The sequence below is a fragment of the Xenopus laevis genome, chromosome 1S (genome assembly GCF_017654675.1).
Source record: "Xenopus laevis strain J_2021 chromosome 1S, Xenopus_laevis_v10.1, whole genome shotgun sequence".
NCBI classification, from domain to species: Eukaryota; Metazoa; Chordata; class Amphibia; order Anura; family Pipidae; genus Xenopus; species Xenopus laevis.
Genome location: NC_054372.1, coordinates 172,446,909 through 172,467,947, shown reverse-complemented (window position 1 = coordinate 172,467,947; position 21,039 = coordinate 172,446,909). Strand labels below are relative to the sequence as shown.

Here is a 21,039-nt window from a genome sequence, read left to right as displayed (position 1 = left end):
TTATACAGGCTTCTAACACTTTTATTGAATAGTTAAAGCCAAAAAGAGCAAATCCCTCTAAGCTATGGTATTGGATAAGATCAGGTAAAACCACGCAGTGCCGTTTTGGTTGTTTTTGTGCAGATTAGCTGGGTTTTTTCTTGTTTGCTGTAGTTCTTTGTGTGGTGCTGGTTGTCAGGGCAGTGCATTTTCAACTCAGGTGCCTGAGACACAAGGGCTTGGAATCCTGTTTGTGTGTAGCAGTTCATAGAGGGAGTGTTGGGAGCGTTGGTTTGTGAGAACAGGGTTGTTATAGAAATGAACTTACTGGACCCAGGAGCTGGTATTCCTGTTTTTCATGGCAAGGTCGCATGGCTATTGCGTTCCTGAATAAGCAAATGTGACAGGGACGACAATTTCTGTTCTTATCGGACTCCTAGCATGTTCGATTCTGGCAAGAAAATTCCAAACAATCGACTTTTGAGGTAGCAGAAGTGCACAATCTGAACCCATGAGTTTCCTTCCATGGCTAAAGGCCCATTCTAGCAAAAGATTAGCCAAGAGAGAAAGGCTTCCCCCGCTGCAGGACAGAAAAGTAAGTAATGGGGCAGGTGGAGACAATCTAAGGAGAAAATGCAAAAGTTCAATGTGTGATTTACTTTGGAACACTGAAGCAGTGGCTTTTGTTCCTACATTGTAAAGTATTTCTTGTTTCTATAGATTTCCTATGGCTGTTTTGTTTGTTTTTCCCCCCGAGGCACCTAAAAGGTTAACACGTTTGGAAATGTAAAGTCGTGGCTGTATAGATATGATGTTATTGATTGTTGATATTGCTACTGGTGATACATGGCTAAAATATGTTATCTGGTGTAAGGAGCGACAAAACCATAACATTTACACTGACCACAATACTCGGGTTCCCTGCACGGCTTTGGTCTGCGAATGGGGGAGAGGCTCAAATACAGTCATTTTACTGTAGAACAGTGGTTCTTAAAGTGGACCTGTCATCCAGACATAAAAATCTGTGTAATAAAAGTCCTTTTCAAATTAAACATGAAATCAAATTTCTATTTTTTATTTAAGCATTCATAGCTGTTGTAAGCTCATTTAAAAATCTCAGCTGTCAATCAAATATTGTCTGCCCCTCCTCTATGCCATGGGCATAGAGGCGGGGCAGACAATAACTTTCACTTTCCATTCAGCACTTCCTAGATGTCACTGCTCTCCACACATTCCCCCAGTTCTCTTTACCATTTAATTGTGTAACCAGGACATGGGAATGGATATCGGGTCCCCCATTCTGGTGCACAAACAAGATTCTGAGATGATACAAGACTTTCCTTAAAAGCAGTGTCCACAAAATGGCTCCTGCCTGCTTGTTATAATTATGATTCCCAGACTGAAGGAAACAAGATTCAAATAATTTATATAGTGTAATTAAAGTTCATTTTGCTTGGCTAATGTGATAAAATAAGATTTGGAATAATTTTTTTTGGGTGACGGGTCCCCTTTAACAGTTTTTCTCCTAAGATCCATATTATGTTGCAGAATTTGCTTTGTGACCCAAATATTAGTACCTTGTTTTAATCACTATATGTAAATGTTGGTAAAATGTCACTGTCAGGGAGACTCAACCTTAACAGCCGAATTTTGGGTCCTGACCCAAAGTTATGAAAGTATTGGTGAGTGAGCCAATCAGAGACACACACACACACACGTTTTTGTGTACTTACTAATGTTGCTATGCCTATTCCTACTATCATTGTACAGTACACTATTAAGCAATGTGTCTGTGATTCTATACATTGTATTGATACATATAAATTTGGCTCCAAACCATGGTATGTTGTGTGTACTTAAACTTATCTTCCTTTTATGCTTTATGACAGGAAGGTCCCAACAGCCTCATCAATGAAGAAGAATTCTTTGATGCAGTTGAAGCTGCTTTGGACAGGCAAGACAAAATTGAACAGGTATTTGTTGAATCCACATAAAATGCTATTTTATACTGTATTTTGTTAAATGGTGGCAATGCCAAACCTCCAGCTCCTTAATAATTGAATTGGAGTCCTAGAATTGCTTTAATAGTATTTCTAAACTCAGAATAATGACCAGGTCACATGACCAGGGGCAGCTGGGAAATTGACAAAATGTCAAGCCCCATGTCAGATTTCAAAATTGAATTTAAAAAAATCTGGTTTGTTCTTTTGAGAAATGGATTTCAGTGCAGAATTCTGCTGGAGCAGCACTATTAACTGATGCGATTTGAAAAAAACATGTTTTCTGATGACAGGATCCCTTTAAATCATTTTCTCTTGTTACAAATTGAGAACAGTGAGATATGCAACATCGTTTGAGATACAAAAAATGAAGTATGATATGATATTCATAATCCAGTAACTGTTAACACTGCTTCTATGCAGAAACTATTTATGCTCGTACAAGTGGTAAAAATGACCAGGGAAGGTCCTAAAGCAAATATTTCCAAACTATTTTTCAAGATTACCTCCTGCACCCACCCAAAGAGTGACCCTCTGTAATATGCAGAGAGTATTCAGAACAGAAAATAAGTATTCCATCTACTTTTACTCCTGATTCCCCAGATGCCCCATCCATTGCTTTGGTGCTGAATTCGAAGTTTAAAAAATGCCCTGTTTTACAAAATGTAACAGTTATAACAGAAGGACACTTAAAGGGGATGTAAAGGCAAAAAAATTAAATCCAATTTTTACTTTCTTTAATGAAAAAAAAAATCTATCTCCAATATAATTTAATTAAAAATGTCTACCATTTTTTTGAGAAACCTGACTGTATGCAGTGAAATTCTCCCTTCTATTACTTGCTCTAACTGCTGCCGATAGGAAACTTCAGATGGTCCCTAACTGCTCTGCAGAGATACTTTCAAACAGCAAGGGGGAGCTCCCCCCACCTTACTTCCTAGAACTTGAGCAGCTTTGTTTGTTTCCCTGTAGAGCAGCCTGCGACCATGTAGAGATTCGGATCTACAGACCCAGTGCAGTCTGCATATTGGAATTTTTTCTTGCTGTATCGGCTTCTGGCAGATATTATTTGACTTGTGCTGTTTTGATAATTTATGACAATCCCTAAACTTACCCCTCCCAACTTAAGCCCAGACCACACTGAGCATGCACGTAGTCTTGGTCTTGCAAAGATATTTAACAAAGTTACAAGATGATGACCCCCTGTGGCCAATTTTGAAAGCATAAATTATTTATTTAATTGGGCTTTTGGTACAGTAAGTTCATGTTTATTTAGTATACAAAATACAGCATTTCTAGCATTATTCTATTTTAGACTTTACTTCCCCTTTAACTAAGCTCCTATATATGTATGTCCAGCTTTAGAGCAGAATCTGTGTTCAGTACATGTTTGTTGAATTGATTTGTAACCTGACAAATGTTTTCCTTTCCAAGTCTCAGAGTGAAAAGGGCAGATCCCATTGGCCATCCTCTCTTCCTTCAAGTGAAGCATACACAGCTGTGGGCAGTCACAGATTTGTCCAAGCAGTAAGTAATGTTCTATTTGCTGTTCCTGTAGAGCCCTTGAGCTCCATCCTGTTATCCTTTGCTAAACTACAACTTTCAGCTGTTGGCTGTTGCTTTGGTTTTGTAGTTCAGCTGGAGTGACAAGGTTTCAAGAAGATCTGTTCAGTACACCAGACCAGTAGAGAAAGGGCAAGAGTAAACCCGAAACGTTGCCTGGTTGTTTGACCTAATAAGTTCAAGTTTTCACTTTTTTCAGAAGTGCTGCAGCGGTATTTTTTTCCTGTATGTCTATGCAAACGCCTGGCAAGGGTTTCAGGACTGCTTTGCCCCCAACCTAGAAAGTTAAATAAGGTGGTTGAAGCACATATAATATTGTCTATTTTGAAGACCTGTTCAGTAGACCAGAGCAAAATTGACGTATAATTGCAAAATATAAGAGACATACGATATTGATGGCCTAGCAGCATCGGCAAGCCTGGAGGACTCATTGAGCCCATTAACTCCTAAAGTTAGGCGGTAAATTATAACCTCGTCGTTTGCAATAGCAACCAACTAACCGTTTTCTAAAGAATCGTTTTCTAAAGAAGAAAATATTAGCATGTAAGCTGGTTTTCCACCCAAGACCAAGCTCTTTCGGCTAGTTAAATCTCTTGCATAAGTTATGTTTTTAAAGGAGAAATATCGCAAAAATGAAAATTTTATATAAGCTTCATCATACGGAAATAAGAAACTTTCTAAATACAATCAATTAAATATTCTGCATTGTTTTTGAAATAATCAAGTTTATATTCACTGTCCCTCTCTCAGCATCTTTTTTTCATGATTCTGTCTTTATGCAGCAGTTGGGTGTCAGATATTCATTGACAGTTAGATCCAATATATTTTATAGGGGGGCTTCCTTTCCTGGCCTTCAAAGAACTGATTCCAGTACAAACAAAAATCTAACAAAATAACTGCCTTTTGCACAAATCCTGCATGTAGAGAGACATGATATCTGGTGATTATAATAGAGTGAGCTCTAATACATCATCTAGGCAAAAGGAGCCTCCCTATAAGATTTATTGGATCTAACTGTCAACGAATATCTGACAACTAACTCCTGCATGAAGACAGAATAAAGAGAAACAGATGCTGAGTGAAGATAAACGATACAGGATTTTTAATTGATTGTATTTAGAAATTTTCTTATTTCTGTATGATGAAGCTTATATTAAATTTTCATGATAGTTCTTCTTTAAGTATCAATGGATTAAGCCTGTAAGGCCACCACAAGGGCATCATCACTTAATTTTCTTCATTTCTCTATTCCGCTCTGTTCTCTTATCTGTTGCTTAGAGCATGTGCAGTTCCCTGTCTCTTCTCACCAGCCTGTTTTCCTTTGTCTTTGTGGTAGCCCCCTAGTTGTCCTCCTCCCACTGATCTAGTCAGTTCCTCAGATGAACACAGATTCAGGATTCAGGTACTGTATAACTGTGAGGAGTAATGACTCCATTTTAACCCTATATCCTTGGTTGAAACTAAAATGAATGATGGAAGAGATAATACCAAACTATTAAGAACCCTAATATAAAGTAACTGCCTGGAATGGCAATTGAATAATGCATATGGCAGTTGTACATCACTTGGTTGTACAAACACTGGGGGAGCAGACTTCACACTTCTGAAATGTGCCCATTTTCCTTGACTACACATGGTGGCTTGCATGAAATCATAGAGATCAGTTTACTCTTAACAGTTCACTAATACAGGTTTTTGCAACAAATACTATACAGGTTAAAGGAGAACTAAAGGCTAAAAATGCTACATTTTCATGGGGAGTAGTGATGTGCGGGCCTGCCTGACACCCGTGGGTTAGGCAGGTTCTGGCCAACTTCTGCACACCATCCTGCCATCTTAAATGTAAATTGGCGGCCGGATGACACTCGGAGCTATTCGTTTTCAGAAGTCGCCCGAAGTTTCCTCGTGAGGCAGTTCGGGGAGATTAGTCGCCCCGAAGAATAGGAAATTTGTCGCCGGGCGACCAATGTCCCCGAATCTGCTCGTGTGCCCTGACCCTAAAAGTTAACTTAAAGGTAAATTTCCCCTTTTTAGGGCATGTTCTGTACCCATCCAATAGGTGCAGCATGTCTAGACCATTTCAGTGCTGAGCTTTATTTCTCCTTTAACCTCCTTTAATCTCCTTTTAACCTTGTTCTGTTTGGACTGCAGCATGTTTTGCATCTGACATGCCACTTTGTGTGGTCATATCGATCTAATCTGAGCACTTCAGTATCCATCATCTTCTTTTATTTTAAAGGTCGAAGAAATGGTACAGAATCACATGACTTATTCTCTGCAAGATGTTGGGGGTGATGCCAACTGGCAGCTGGTTGTTGAAGAAGGGGAAATGAAGGTGAGATCAAAGAGGCTTTTTCGGAGTTAATGAACCCTGCGGTCTGTCAAACTTTTCTTTTGATGTCTGAATAGATGAATTAGGTTTATCTTCCCCTTACCATTCAGTACCTTTTCTCACTTTGTCCACTTGGTGTTTCCCAACAGGTTTATAGGAGAGAAGTGGAAGAAAATGGAATCGTCTTGGATCCCCTAAAGGCCACGCATTCTGTGAAAGGGGTGACTGGCCATGAGGTCTGCCAGCACTTCTGGAACGTTGATGTGCGCAATGACTGGGAAAGTAAGGCAAATCTCATTTCTCAACAATCCTGTGGGGTTTTTTACCTTCTGACTACTAAATAACATTCACTGAATTTGTTTTGCAGCAACCATTGAAAATTTCCGCGTTGTTGAAAAGTTATCTACAAATGCAATCATCGTATACCAAACGCACAAGGTAATTTTGTAGCATTCCCCCAGTAAGGCACTGGCATGGGGCTACTTCACAATTCCCTGTTGTTTTGTGTCGGCTGTACAATGTTTTGTAGTTCTGAAAGGCACAGTTAAATTATATAAAAAGAGAATAATACACCGCCTTTTATAGAAGAGTGCAAACAAAAATGACAGTGACAGTGCCATTATATTGGTCATGGAACTCTAAAGTGTCATGTGACAGAAGTTACATCACAAAACACCATTTATATAGATGCATTTTAGAAGTTATATATATTAGTGATGTGCAGGTAGGCAGGGCCGCCATCAGGGGGGCACAGGGGGTACGAGTGTATCGGGCCCCCTTGACAGCGATGAAGCCCGAAGCCGTGCCGCCTCCTTCCGAAGTCCTGAATGCAGAAGTGCCGAAAAGCCGAAAATCTTGAATGCGGAAGTGCCGAACAGCCGAAGTCCCGAAGAGGAGAAAAGACCCAAAGCCAGGAAAACAGCAGGATTCACTGCACATGCTCTGTGCTGCTGTCACTCACTGAGCTTAGGGACCCACTCACAATATACAGTACACATAGAATAGAAATGTCACAATATAAGGCTGATTAGTAATTAATACAGATGATTACTACATGGCAGCACAAAAACCAGTGCAATTAGCATCAGAATTTAATAATCAGCCCTGTAGCATCAGCTTATATTACAGACAAACCTCATTTTCTGCTGGATAATTAGTGACGACCCCTAAGCTCAGCTTCTCAACAGCTGCTCAGAGCCCACTGAGCATGTGAGTGTCACAGACACTTTCCAAGATGGTGACCCCCTGTGACAAGTTTGAAGTCCTGGATCATTGCTGCTATTGACAAGCTGAAACTTTAGCCTTGTGCAATAGGTTCAGTATATAAAATATGGCATTTTTAGCCCTATTCATTTTAGGGTTTAGTTCTCCTTTAATAGTTGACCTTTTTGTTCTTTTGCAGAGAGTGTGGCCTGCTTCCCAGCGGGATGTTTTGTATTTATCTGCTATTCGAATGGTACCAGCTGCCAGCGAGAATGAAATGGACACTTGGATCGTCTGCAACTTCTCAGTTGACCATGACGATGCCCCTGTAAGTAGTAGATTGTGTAGCTTCTAGGTCTATCCCTTGGTGGGGAAACCCAAACAGAGCAGCTTTTCAGAATGTGCTTCAATAGTAAAACAGTTGTATCTCTCAGCCAGGCTGTATTTGTGTAAAAAGTTGCTGTACGCCACATAAGCAAAGTCCTTCATGAGAAGGCCAATCTTGTGTTCCCTTTAGTCAGCTTGGATTGATTCTCCACATATTGATTTAAATTAGTCTCAGAACCCACAGTGCTGGTTCCAGTGCATTACTGCATTATAATGGCACCTTGTCAGTTAGGACTCTGTTGGGTTTGCATGCTGCAAAGTGAAGAGTTAAAGGAACAGTAACATTAAATTATGAAAATGGTTTAAAGTAATGACAATATAATGTAGTGTTGTGCCGCACTGGTAAAACTGATGTATTTGCATCAGAAACTCTACTATAGTTTATATAAACAAGTTGCTGTGTAGCCATTCAAGCACAGGATACTCAGTAGATAACAGATAAGCGCTGCAGTAAACAGTGGGATTCTTCAGAACGTATCTGTTATCTACTGTGTAACCTGTGCTTGAATCACTGCCCCCATGGCTACACAGCAGCTTGTTTATATAAACTATAGTAGAGTTTCTGAAGCAAATACATCAGTTTTACCAGTGCAGGGCAACACTACATAATATTGTCATTCCTTTAAAACACTTTCATTTTTTGATGTTACTGTTCCTTTAAACCAGTGATCCCCAACCAGTGGCTCATGAGTAATATGTTGCTCTCCGACCCCTTGAATGTTGCTCCAAGTTGCCTGAAAGCTGGTGCTTATTTTTGAATTCCAGGCAAGTTTTGGTTGTATAAAAACCAGGTGCACTGCCAAACAGAGCCTCAATGTAGGTTGACAATCCACATAGGGGCTACCAAATGGCCAATCACAGCCCTTATTTGGCACCCCAAGAACATTTTTCATGCTTGTATTGCTCCCCAACTCCTTTTACTTCTGTATGTTGCTCACGGTTCCAAAGGTTGGGGATCCCTACTTTAAACCGTTAACATATCACTTTTTTAGGCCCAATAAAGTATAACTATACTCTGATACTAACCTCTAAACTGCGCAGATTGGTTTCCATTTATCATTTGCCAGTGAATTTAGCACACCCCTTTTGTATTCTAATATCGGCATTCTTTGTATATTGTTTCAGCTAAACCGATGTGTTCGTGCCAAAATAAATATCGCATTGATCTGTCAGACTCTGGTCAGCCCACCAGAAGGAAATAAAGAGATAAGCAGAGACAACATTCAGTGCAAGATAACATATGTTGCTAATGGTAAGAGGACCATACAGATCTCCCTTTCATTCCAGAATATCAATGTTGTTGCTTGCGGTACCTCACATTGGGTATGGAATATTACTTTATACCACCCTAAAGTCTCTGTAGAACATATCTGCAAGAGCTTTATCAGGGCCAATCAAATTCATGAACACTAAATGCTTATTAAATGGCACCTTTCCTTTTAAATGAAATATTTGCTTCAGATGTTCTTTGTGGAGTAACCACAGTTTTACCCTTCTGCTTTCAGTTAATCCGGGAGGATGGGCTCCTGCCTCTGTACTTCGGGCGGTAGCAAAGCGGGAATATCCTAAATTTCTGAAACGCTTTACATCATATGTGCAAGAGAAAACCGCTGGCAAGTCTATTCTTTTCTAGCCGCTGCCTGGTAAGATTTGGTTTGAAATGTTTGGGCATTTTTCATTGATTTTAAGTTACTGAATAGTTTAAAACGAGAATTTTGTTTTTGTTGAACACCAAAGCAACACGGACCCAAAACTTTTATTTTTTTAAGACACGTGCTTGAGTGTTTCCTTGGTTACTACTTAATACATTGCATATTCCGCATGCAAATATGTAACAAAAATCTAGTTAGCTTGGATTAACTCACCATCAAAGGAAATTACAGTTGTATTATACTCTTAAAGGAGAATTGAACCTGTAGTTTAAAAAAACCCTCCCCTTACCCTGGTTAGACCCCCCCCTCCCTCCAACCCCCCCAGCCTACCAGCACCCCCCCCCCCGGCAAGTGCCCCTAATTTTTAAATCACCCGTGCAGATTCTGGCCTCGGAGTTCACGGCAGCCATCTTCTTTCTTCGGCCTTTTTCAGAAGTTTCGACACATGCACATTTGGAATAAATTCACGAAAATCGCAAGATTTCTGAAAAATTTTTGGAAATGTCCGTGACTTTTCAGCGCATGCTCGGTTGTTCAGGACGGGAAATTTACTCCAACTGCGCATATGTCGAAAATGCTGTCAATGCACAAAGATTACCGGAGAAGAAGAAGATGGCTGCCGTGAACTCCGAGGCCAGAATCTGAGGGGTAATTAAAAAATTAGGGGCATTTGCCTAGGGGGTTAGAAGGGAGGGGGGTCTACCCAGGGTAGGGGAGGGTTTTTTTAAACTACGGGTTAAATTCTCCTTTAAAAGCAATAGTTTATCAGCTTCAGCCATTAAAAAAAGAATGCAGGGCTGGTTCTGTGGAGCTACTTCATGTAGTTTCAGGAAAATCTTATGAGAGGGTCCAGAAATTGCATGTATGAACTTGATCTAGCTCTGTAACGTTATAAAGCTCTGATAGGCTGCACATTGATATAGCTCTTTAACATTCTAGTGTTGTAATAGGCTACAGGCTGATCTAGTTCTGTAACATGATAATGTTCTCTTTAGGCTACATAATGATATCGCTCCGTAACATTATAATGTTCTAATAGGCTACCGTAGCTCTGTAACATTATAATGTTGTACTAGGCTACAAGGCTTTACTATTGTAGGGTACAACTGTGGAAATGAAGAAAAATTAGTTTTAAGAGCTGCTCCCACTTCATTGCCTGCCCTTAAAAGTCCCTGCACCCCCATATCATCAATCCCCAAGCCAAGAGCATGTGCAGCACAAGAGAGATCAGTTCAGATTGGTTAAAATCTCAGGGTGGCGATTTAGTTATCCTTGAAAACTGACTCTTGTAGAATGAGCATTGCCATATGATCCTGCCATAAAATAGCAGGAAAAAGCAATGGATCTCTTTGTATTGCCTTGATATGGAAGCACCGCTTGGATTCCCTTGACTACACGATTATCACCCAAAACATTGCATTTCCCATTTGATTCAGTAGGAACAGTCCAGGCACTTAGAGTGATGGCTTTCCTGGTAGCACATAGGTCCTCTGTGTGTTTTTACATATTGGCCTTTATCCCCTCTCTAATGATGTTCTGTTCCAATTGCAGTGAAATGAAGGTGGTATGAACATTCCACACTGGATGAGAGAGTATCACACGACATGGAATCTACAGCCTTTACCAACTCTCTACAATGAAAGCCCTTCCATTTCAGTGGGAGTTTCAATACCCTCTGCTACTGAGACATTTAGTTTTATCATTGGAGGGTGGAGACTTACACAAGAGGGAACGTCAAACACTAGCTGTGGGGGTTTTTTTTTTAATTTTCTATTTTGTTTTTCTACTTTTAAACCCCTTGTCGCCGAACCTGTATGTAATTCTAACGTAATGTGCGGCCGCAAGTCCCACTTTAGTTTTCCTCTGCTTCTTTGCTTTTATGGCTCATGGGAGAACAAGTGTCACAAATACAAATGGGTTGAGGGTTTGGTAAGTGAAACCTGTCGCCATGCAGGTATGTAATAAGGATGACTAATAAAGCCATAATGTTTTTAGTTTTGCGCATTTAAAGAGCAGGATTCCCCCAAACGCACATACACCATGCTCTTTCTGCACAAAACTCGTCAGCCATTTCATGTTAAAAAACAAAACTGTTTAGCAGACAGTTTTGCTGTAAAAAAAAAAAAAGAAAATAGTTTTTGGCTATCTTCTCACTAGTCCTTTCCGTGGTTCTGTAAAACTTCTCATTAATATCTGAGGGCTGTTCTAATCTTTGACTATGCCTTTCCTGGTGTCTCTCCTATGAAGACGTGACGTCTGAAGGAGGAAATCATCATCAACAACAACAAAAAAATCTAAGAAAGCTTTATTTTTTTCCAGAAATCTATATATTTCTAATGTATTTTTAGTTGTGTTAATAAAGTGTTAATAATTCTTGAGGAGATGGCAATCTACTTGGGTGGACAAACGTGTCTCTTTGGCTTTGGTAGTTCAGTTAGGCAAGGCCCAAGGCTTCATCCAATGGCTTGAGGAACATGTAACTTGTTCCATAAAGCCGGAGTGGGTTATGGAAATTTTGTTTGGATCTTGAGTATTTTAATTCTAGAGGTGGGGTCTCCAAATAGTAAATGGTAACTCACCACAACAAGGAAGAGGCCCAGGTGCACTACCCTGAGCCCTCATCGCGGGGAGCGGACAAAACTAAAATTCTTTGGAGCAGGCACTCAATAAAGGCAATCTTCCACCAGACAGTTGAATCAAAGTGAAATAGTTTATTTTGTCCACAGCCTTACACGTTTCGTGTTACAAACACTTACCTTAGCCTATGACTTAGTGTTTGTAACACGAAACGTGTAAGGCTGTGGACACAATAAACTATATCACTTTGATTCAACGCCTTTATTGAGTGCCTGCTCCAAAGAATTCTTGGATCTTAAATATTTGGCGAATATAAACACAAGTCATTGCCGGCCCCCACTTTAGAATTCTTAAAGGGATCCTGTCATCAGAAAACATGTTTTTTTTTTCAAAACGCATCAGTTAATAGTGCTACTCCAGCAGAATTCTGCACTGAAATCCATTTCTCAAAAGAGCAAACAGATTTTTTATATTCAATTTTGAAATCTGACATGGGGCTAGACATTTTGTCAATTTCCCAGCTGACCCCTGGTCATGTGACTTGTGGCTGCACTTTAGGAGAGAAATGCTTTCTGGCAGGCTGCTGTTTTTCCTTCTCAATGTAACTGAATGTGTCTCAGTGGGACATGGGTTTTCACTATTGAGTGTTGTTCTTAGATCTACCAGGCAGCTGTTATCTTGTGTTAGGGAGCTGCTATCTGTTACCTTCCCATTGTTCTTTTGTTTGGCTGCTGGGGGGGGGGAAATGGAGGGGGGTGATATCACTCCAACTTGCAGTACAGCAGTAAAGAGTGATTGAAGTTTATCAGAGCACAAGTCACATGACTGGGGGCAGCTGGGAAATTGACAAAATGTTTAGCCCCATGTCAGATTTCAAAATTGAATATAAAAAAAATCTCTTTGCTCTTTTGAGAAATGGATTTCAGTGCAGAATTCTGCTGGTGCAGCACTATTAACTGATGCATTTTGAAAAAAAAAATGTTTTTTCCCATGACAGTATCCCTTTAATATATGATTGAATTGGTCAGGAGTGTTTTTATAAGGCTACGAATGGGTTATGGTTTGTAATGCACAAGGTAGGGTCATCTTCTGTAGCTCAAACCAACCAACTGCATCCCGAGGGAATGGCTACAGAGCTTTCCACCAAGGTCGCTTTTTAGTTCAGGGTATATTTATCATGGCTCCCCAATCACCTAGGCACCTTAAAATCATGGTTCCCATTCCCAGCATGGAGCCAGCGCATCACCCTGACATTTCTCTGGATTCTATAGCCATTGTTTTTTTTCAAATGCCATGTTTTGATATAAGATCAAAAAGTTATTATTCTTATTATACAGCAGGAAAGTTGGCCCAAAAATACAGAGCAAATTTGCTGTTAAATATTTACAATTGTGTCGCATCCATAAAAATTCTCCATTTGTTTCAGCAGATGTCGCCGTCCACATTCAAATAGAATAAATCCACGTCGTGTACATCCAATATTAAAGATTTACAAATATATATATATATCAAATTGTTGTATACCAAATGGATAGTTATGAAAGAATATATTGAAACAGATGTATATAATCAGAATTTTGTGTACAAATGTCCCAACGTTTTTGAAAGATGAAATGACTACCTACCTATGGATTTTGTTGCCTTGGGCTTGGACAAAGGTCCAGATTATTGTAATCACCATTGTCGTCTGGCGGAACACCCAACAACGCACTTTTTTTTTTTTAATTTAAAATTTGCCTTGCCACAAAATAAGCTGTATCATTGGTCGTTAGCTGTAGAAGTGCCTCAGCGGTAACGAGCATCTAAGGAGTCACAGAAAGTAATCACTACGTCACAAGCTTTTTTTTTTTATAGATTTAATACAAATTATTTCAGGTTGCTTTTTTTTTTTTTATGTGAAAAACCCGCAAAAAAAAAAAACCTGAGCTCCACAGAGTTTGAATGTTGGTTGTTTGGTTACTTTTGATAAGAACTTTTTTGGCTCTTGCTTCCAAAGAAGCCGGCAACTTTTATGTGACCGCGCTGACCTGTCCGGCATTGAGAAGGCTACACGAAAAGCTTTCTTTTACAAAGGCCTGTGGAAAGTTTACAAAAAAGAAAACTGTAAATCTTAATACTATTAGTTGCATTTGCACTAAATGTGATGTACTTTTTGTTATTCTGTAAATAAAATGTATTACACTAAAGAATCCATTGTACTGTAATGTCTCCTTTCGCTGCCACAGTCCAGTTCTTTGTGGTGGTTGATGCTTCTGGATTTATGACTAATATAACCACACAATCGGGCTGGCAAGTGTCTGCCATCACCACCATTGGATGCCAACCCAGTGCACTGCCATATGTAAGCAGATTTGGAGCAAGAGTTCAAAACTGCTTACTTCTGTGGCGGATGTGAGCAAATTGCCACTTTACAGGCTCGTGTTGGGGCCTTAGAGGAACAAATTGCAACACTGCAGCCAATTGACAATCTTGAGAGGAGTCACTCGCTTAGCAGGACCTAGTGGGTTCAGATAGTTTGGGGGGAGGAGAACAGCAGCAGCATGATTAGGCAGTTAGCTGGGTGACGGTAAGAAAATCAAGTGTTGGCAAAAGGAAAGGGAAGTCTGAATTAGCAGTTCTAGGTGGGACTGATCTCTGACAGGAGACCAGTTTCTCTAGTAGTGGCAGGCAGATTGTGGTTGTAGGGTATTCAATTATTAGGAAAGTGAATAGGGTAACCTGTCATCTGGATCACTACAACCGAACAGTTTGCCGTCTTCCTGCTGCCAGTGTTCGGCATGTGGTTGATTGGGTATACAAATTATTGGGTGGGGCTGGGCATGACCCAGCTGTCTTGGTATATTGGTATGAACAACAAACTTAATTTTAGATGGAAGACCTTAAAGAGTGAGTTCAGGTATCTAGACTCTAAGATTAAGGGAACATAGTAACATAGTAAGTAAGGTTGAAAAAAGACACATGTCCATCGAGTTCAACCTTTTTTGTTTATTAACTACCTATCTGCCAGTTGATCCAGAGGAAGGCAAAAAAACCCATCTGAAGCCTCTCCAATTTGCCTTAGAGGGGGAAAAATTCCTTCCTGACTCCAAAATGGCAATCGGACTAGTCCCTGGATCAACTTGGACTATGAGCTATTTCCCATAACCCTGTATTCCCTTACTTACTAAAAAGCCATCCAACCCCTTCTTATACCTATCTAATGTATCAGCCTGTACAACTGATTCAGGGAGAGAATTCCACATCTTCACAGCTCTCACTGTAAAAAACCCCTTCCGAATATTTAGGCGGAACCTCTTTTCTTCTAATCGGAATGGGTGACCTTGTGTCAGCTGGAAAGACCTACTGGTAAATAAAGCATTAGAGAGATTGTTATATGATCCCCTTATATATTTATACATAGTCATCATATCACCCCTTAAGCGCCTCTTCTCCAGCGTGAACATCCCCAATTTGGCCAGTCTTTCCTCATAGCTAAGATTTTCAATACCTTTTACCAGCTTAGTTGCCCTTCTCTGTACCCTCTCTAATTCAATAATGTCCTGTTTGAGTGATGGAGACCAAAACTGTACGGCATATTCTAGATGGGGCCTTACAAGTGCTCTATACAGTGGAAGAATGACCCCTCCTCCCGTGACTCTATGCCCCTTTTAATACAGCTCAAGACCTTATTTGCCCTTGATGCTGCTGACTGGCATTGCTTGCTACAGCCAAGTTTATCATCTACAAGGACTCCAAGGTCCTTTTCCATAATGGATTTGCCTAGTGCAGTCCCATTAAGGGTATAAGTGGCTTGGATATTTTTACATCCCAGGTGCATGACTTTACATTTATCAACATTGAATCTCATTTGCCACTTAGCTGCCCAGATTGCCAGTTTGTCAAGATCCTGTTGCAAGGATGCCACATCCTGGATGGAATTAATTGGGCTGGATAATTTTGTGTCATCTGCAAACACTGATACATTACTTACAACACCCTCCCCTAAGTCATTAATGAACAAGTTAAATAAAAGTGGACCCAATACTGAGCCCTGGGGGACCCCACTAAGAACCTTACTCCAAGTAGAGAATGTCCCATTAACAACCACCCTCTGTACCCGATCCTGTAGCCAGTTTCCTATCCACGTGCAAACGACTTCATTAAGCCCAACAGACCTTAGTTTAGAAAGCAGTCGTTTGTGGGGCACAGTATCAAACGCTTTGGCAAAATCCAAATAGATCACATCTACTGCCCCCCCACTATCCAGAATCTTACTTACCACATCATAAAATGCAATCAAATTCGTCTGACATGACCTATCCTTCATAAAGCCATGCTGATTGTTGCTCATAATGCCATTCATTAGGACAAAATTTTGAATGTGATCCCTTAACAAGCCTTCAAATAATTTGCCCACCACAGATGTCAAGCTTACTGGCCTATAATTGCCAGGCTGAGATCGTAATCCCTTTTTAAATATTGGAATAACATCAGCTTTTCTCCAATCCATAGGCACCATACCAGATGACAGTGAATCTGAGAAAATCAGAAATAAGGGCTGGTCTAAAACTGAACTAAGCTCTCTTAGAACCCGGGGGTGTATGCCATCAGGCCCTGGAGCCTTGTTTACATTAATTTGTATTAAAGCTTTTTGAATCATATCCTGAGTCAGCCACTGACTAGATTGAGCTGAACCATTCGTGCAGTTATTAAGTGAGCCTGTGAACCCAGACTCCTCTATTGTATACAATGGGAAGGTCTGTTATTTTTTCTGAAATTTTGCCTGTGCCACGTGTAAGTTTAATAAGACAGCTGGAGCTTAGGGAACTAAATGTGTGGGTCAAGTTTTGGTGTAGGAAGGAAGGGTTTGGGTTTCTAGAGCACTGGGCTGATTTTATCTTGGGGTACAATCTATATAGTCATGATGGATTGCACCTCAATTGAAGGGGGTCCACTGTGCTACAGGAAAGAATAGCCCAAGAGGTTGGAGGAGTGTTAGGCAGGGGGGTGAACGAGAGAATTATGGGGAAGCTCGGATAGACTGGGCAGTGGTCATGGGGGAGAAGTGAGGGGGGGCATACAGTTTAGCTGCTAAGGAGGCCTTTCTGTTACAAGGAAAACAAACTAATACTAACTTAAGATAAGTAATGTAAATCTTAAAAAGAAAAGTAGTAACTGCTGTATACTGGCAAAATTCACAGAGTTTGTCAGGTAAAATGGGAGAGCTAGAGTGAATTTCATGCTCTAAACATTATGATCTAATTGGTATCGCTAAAACAGAGGTATTAAAAAGGGAACAAACTTTACAAATATATAACCAGTATATGCTATGTTTAGATGTGTTGAATGAGCTTACCGCTGTATATGGTGGGCCCGGGTGCACATGCCCCAGACCTTCAGCAAAGGGAGCAAATACCAGGAGACTTCAAAAGAGGCTGGCACAAGCCTGGGACTCCCGAAAAAGTAAAGCCGGAGTCAGATAGTAAAATGTTAAAAAAAGCTTACATTTTATTTTTCCGAAAATTAAGAACCAAGGCCTGACGCGTTTTGTGTCTACCAAGGACACGTAGTCATTTGGAGCCTATGACTAAGTGTCCTTGGTAGACACGAAGCGCGTCAGGATTGGTTCTTATTTTTTGGAAAAATGTAAGATTTTTTTTAACCTTTTACTTTCTGACTTTTGAAGTCTCCTGGTATTAAAAAGGGTAGAAGAGTGTGTAAAAATTGGGCCAAAGGTTATAAAGAAAATGACCATTGGTGTCAAACCACCTCATATAAGTGATGAGTAGAAAGCCCAGCTACTCTTAGAAATAGAAACGGCTTCACAACTAGGTCAAGTTATTATTACGGGTGACTTCAATTATCCAGACATTGACTGGGGTAATGGGGTTGCCAAGAAAGAAAAGGCTAGTAGGTTTGTAAATATGCTGAATGACTTTTTATTTCAGCTCGTTCAAGAACCTACTAGGAATCAGTCTCCTTTGGATCTTGTAATAACTAATAATACTGAACTCATCTCGAGCATTTGTGTGGGTGAGCATTTAGCTAATAGTGATCATAACATGGTCTCCTTTGAGATTCTGTTGCAGAAACAACTTTATAAGGGAGTAACTAAAACACCAATTTTTAGATATGCAAACTTTTGCAACATATTAAGTGGGAAATGCTTTTCACACACAACAAAAATGGGAAGTCTTAAAAATGCTGCTTAGTAAATAAACATGTCAGTATATTCCCCTTGTAAGCCTGGGACATTGTCGCAAAACAAAATCGTTGTGGTTTAATAGTGTTGGTGTTGAGGTGGGTAAGAAAATACGTACTTTTAAGGCTTTCAAGTTAGCTGGGACAGCTGAAACTTTTACAAGGTACAAGAAGGCCAAAAAACCATTCAGAAAAAGCTATCAGACAAGCTAAAATTGAGATGGAAAAGGGTATTGCAGCAAGAGGTAAAAATAATTGAGCTTTTATTTTAAATATGCATATAGTGTATAAAAACGGAAGCTGGAAAGGACTCTTAATATCAGTTGGAGGTCAGCTGTTTGATGAGAACAGAGAAAAACAGAGAACAGAGAAAAAGCTGAGATTCTAAACTGTTATTTTTCATCTGTCTACACAAATGAGGAACCAGTTGATAAAGGTTTCCTTTTTAATAGTCCTTATACAACTAATGTTGCATGATTTACGCACAAGAAAAAGATAAACAAAGGTCCAAGACTGGATGGTATTTATTTCAGGGTACTAAATGAGCTTGGCTCTGTGATTGGCAGGGATCCCATTCTCAACCTCAAAGCTATTGGCCGGGTTAGTCTTACGTCAGTGGTAGGAAAGCTTTTCGAAGGGGTATTAAGGGATAAGATACTGGACTTCACTGCAAATAAAGATACTATGAGTTTGTGCCAGCATGGTTTTATGTATAATAGATCTTGCCAGACTAATTGAATTTCCTTTTATGAGAAGATAAGCAGGAACCTCAATTCTGGGATGGCAGTGGATGTGATTTACTTGGACTTTGCTAAAGCATTTGATATAGTGCCACACAGAAGGTTACTGGTTAAATTAAGGAATGTTGGCCTGGAACATAGTATTTGTACCTGGATAGAGAACTGGCTAAAAGATAGTCTACAAAGAGTGGTGGTAAATGGAACATTTTCTAATTGGACCAGTGTTGTTATTGGAGTACCGCAGGGCTCTGTACTAGGTCCCTTGCTTTTCAACTTGTTTATTAATGACCTGGAGGTGGGCATTGAAAGTACTGTTTCTATTTTTGCAGATGATACTAAATTGTGCAGAACTATAGGTTCCATGCAGGATGCTGCCACTTTGCAAAATGATTTGACTAAATTGGAAAACTGGGCAGCAAACTGGATGAAAGTCGGCCAGATGCTGATCGGGCAGGTTAAAAAACCCCCGTCGGATCGCGGCCACATCCTTTTGTTGATGTGGTCCCGTGATCCAACTGCCAGTTTGGCCACCGTTCTGAACGGATCAGCCCAGTATCGCCCACTTCAATGTGGGCATATCGAGGAGAGATCCGCTCATTTGTTGACATTGCCAAACGAGCAGATCGCTATGTCTATGGCCACCTTAACTCAATTTAAAGGAACAGTAACAACAAAAAATGAAAGTGTCCTAAAGTTATGGAAATACAATATACTGTTGTGCTCCTCTGGTAAAAAAAAAATGGCTTGGATGGTTTTTTGGACAGACATACAGGTAATATCCAAGGCTATTGTGATATTAAATATATAGTTAATGTATGAGTATAAATAGTTTATGTGAGTGTATGGAGAGGTCAGTGCCAGTGTGTGTGTGTGTATAGATACTGGGTTTCATTTGGAGGGGTTGAACTTGATGGACTTTGGTCTTTTTTTAACCCGATTTAACTATGTAACTACTGTAAATCAATGGAGCAGGGACACTGAGCAGATCTGCTTCCCTCAGCCTGTAAAGATATGTAAGCTGACAACAGCCGGAGCCTTCAGCCTGTGTGCCCATAGCCTAATACTACTGGAAAATGTTTCTGTCTTCTTTGCAAATAACCTTTTATTTCTGATAAATATTAATCTGAGTTTAGTTTTATAATGCCACTAGATGGCAGGCTTGTAAAATCCATTATTGTGTTATGTAGTGTACATAAATACTGTAATGGGAGCACTCAAACCACAAACCCAGAGTCTAAATCCTTCTAATTTATAGTTGCACTTGGAAAGGAAGAAATCTATAAATTGGAAAGGTTATATGTGTGGGGGGATCCGTATGGCCAGTACCACTGGGGCTTTGTTGAGGGTGTCAGACATAGTTGTAATATGACTGCAGGTATTTTAATACATGTTTTAAAAAAGTATGAATATATAAAACATAAGTTGTAGGAATCTTCCCAATCCCACTAAGCGCTGTTATTTGAATGTTGAACCTTCATATCCACTTAGAAAAGCCAGCCATGTCTGATACTGATGTAACCCTAATCTGGTGTAAATAGACAAATACCAACTAGAGGGATAGAGCACTGGCTACACTGGACCCTCTTTCACCAGTATGGGCTTTAGCTAAGTGGAAAGAGCATGTGATGGTGTTGTTGCACTACAACTCTATACTGCCAAAAGTGTAAAATAATAGAAAAAGGATGCATGGGGTTCTTGGAAAAACAATAGAACAGTCTTTATTCAATTATAAAGCACCACAGGATTGATAATACTCACACGTGAAGTAGATTAATAAATGCCAGGTACAATGAAGGATGTAGCAGACACAACATAAATGGCACCATTGAAGGAATAGCATGGGAAATTGAAAGAATACACCTTCCAGGGTGTCAGTACCTCATGTTGGCCGGATCCTCACGGCAGACGTGGAACAGGGATAGAACAATAACTTGATTCCCTTGTCAGTACTGGGGCCCCTTACTACAGACAAAGCAGGGCCTGTGGGAGAGCTACTCCCTTCTATCCTTGGTGGAGATTGAAGCTGCTCTTACTAAATGAAGCTCACTAACTCACTCTCTCTAAAGAGTGCTATAACAGTGGCTATCCTGCACACTAGCTAAACCTTGTTTACTGGGTCCCTGTACCCCGACTTCTCTAAAGGGGTTGTCTCTTTAGGGCCTAACACATCTGGGGCCTTGTTGACTCCAGGCTCAATGGACACCTCCACCAGATCAACTCCTGCAGGCCAAAGAGGAAGGACCTCCCCCTGCAAAGCACTTTGTTATAGTGATGCAGAATATGGTCATCACCAATGAAATGGGTATGCAAATAAGGTACCAATATGCTACATGGGTTTTAACCTAGCAACACAGAAATGAGGCACCAGTAGGGGCAGAAGCCATGAGGGCCATTAGACCTATGGGTCCATACACTGGGTAAGGCTG

At 40.2% G+C, this 21,039-nt stretch overlaps 1 protein-coding gene across 6 annotated transcripts in view; it reads left to right on the top strand.

Moving 5' to 3' along the window:
- cert1.S (ceramide transporter 1 S homeolog) overlaps nt 1–11,492 on the top strand; it is a 76,483-nt gene extending 64,991 nt beyond the window's left edge. For 3 of the 6 annotated variants that reach the window (XM_018244436.2, XM_018244437.2, XM_041580511.1), the window contains 10 exons: nt 1,869–1,952; nt 3,414–3,506; nt 4,879–4,944; nt 5,782–5,877; nt 6,024–6,156; nt 6,242–6,312; nt 7,277–7,405; nt 8,590–8,716; nt 8,970–9,107; nt 10,668–11,492. In XM_018244436.2, the coding sequence (XP_018099925.1) occupies nt 1,869–1,952; nt 3,414–3,506; nt 4,879–4,944; nt 5,782–5,877; nt 6,024–6,156; nt 6,242–6,312; nt 7,277–7,405; nt 8,590–8,716; nt 8,970–9,097 (927 nt within the window). In that variant the 3' untranslated portion in view covers nt 9,098–9,107; nt 10,668–11,492. The remainder of the gene's footprint in view (nt 1–1,868; nt 1,953–3,413; nt 3,507–4,878; nt 4,945–5,781; nt 5,878–6,023; nt 6,157–6,241; nt 6,313–7,276; nt 7,406–8,589; nt 8,717–8,969; nt 9,108–10,667) is intronic. The other 3 variants (XM_041580509.1, XM_041580510.1, XM_018244438.2) reach the window with 3 other exon arrangements.
- The last annotated feature ends 9,547 nt before the right edge of the window (nt 11,493–21,039 follow it).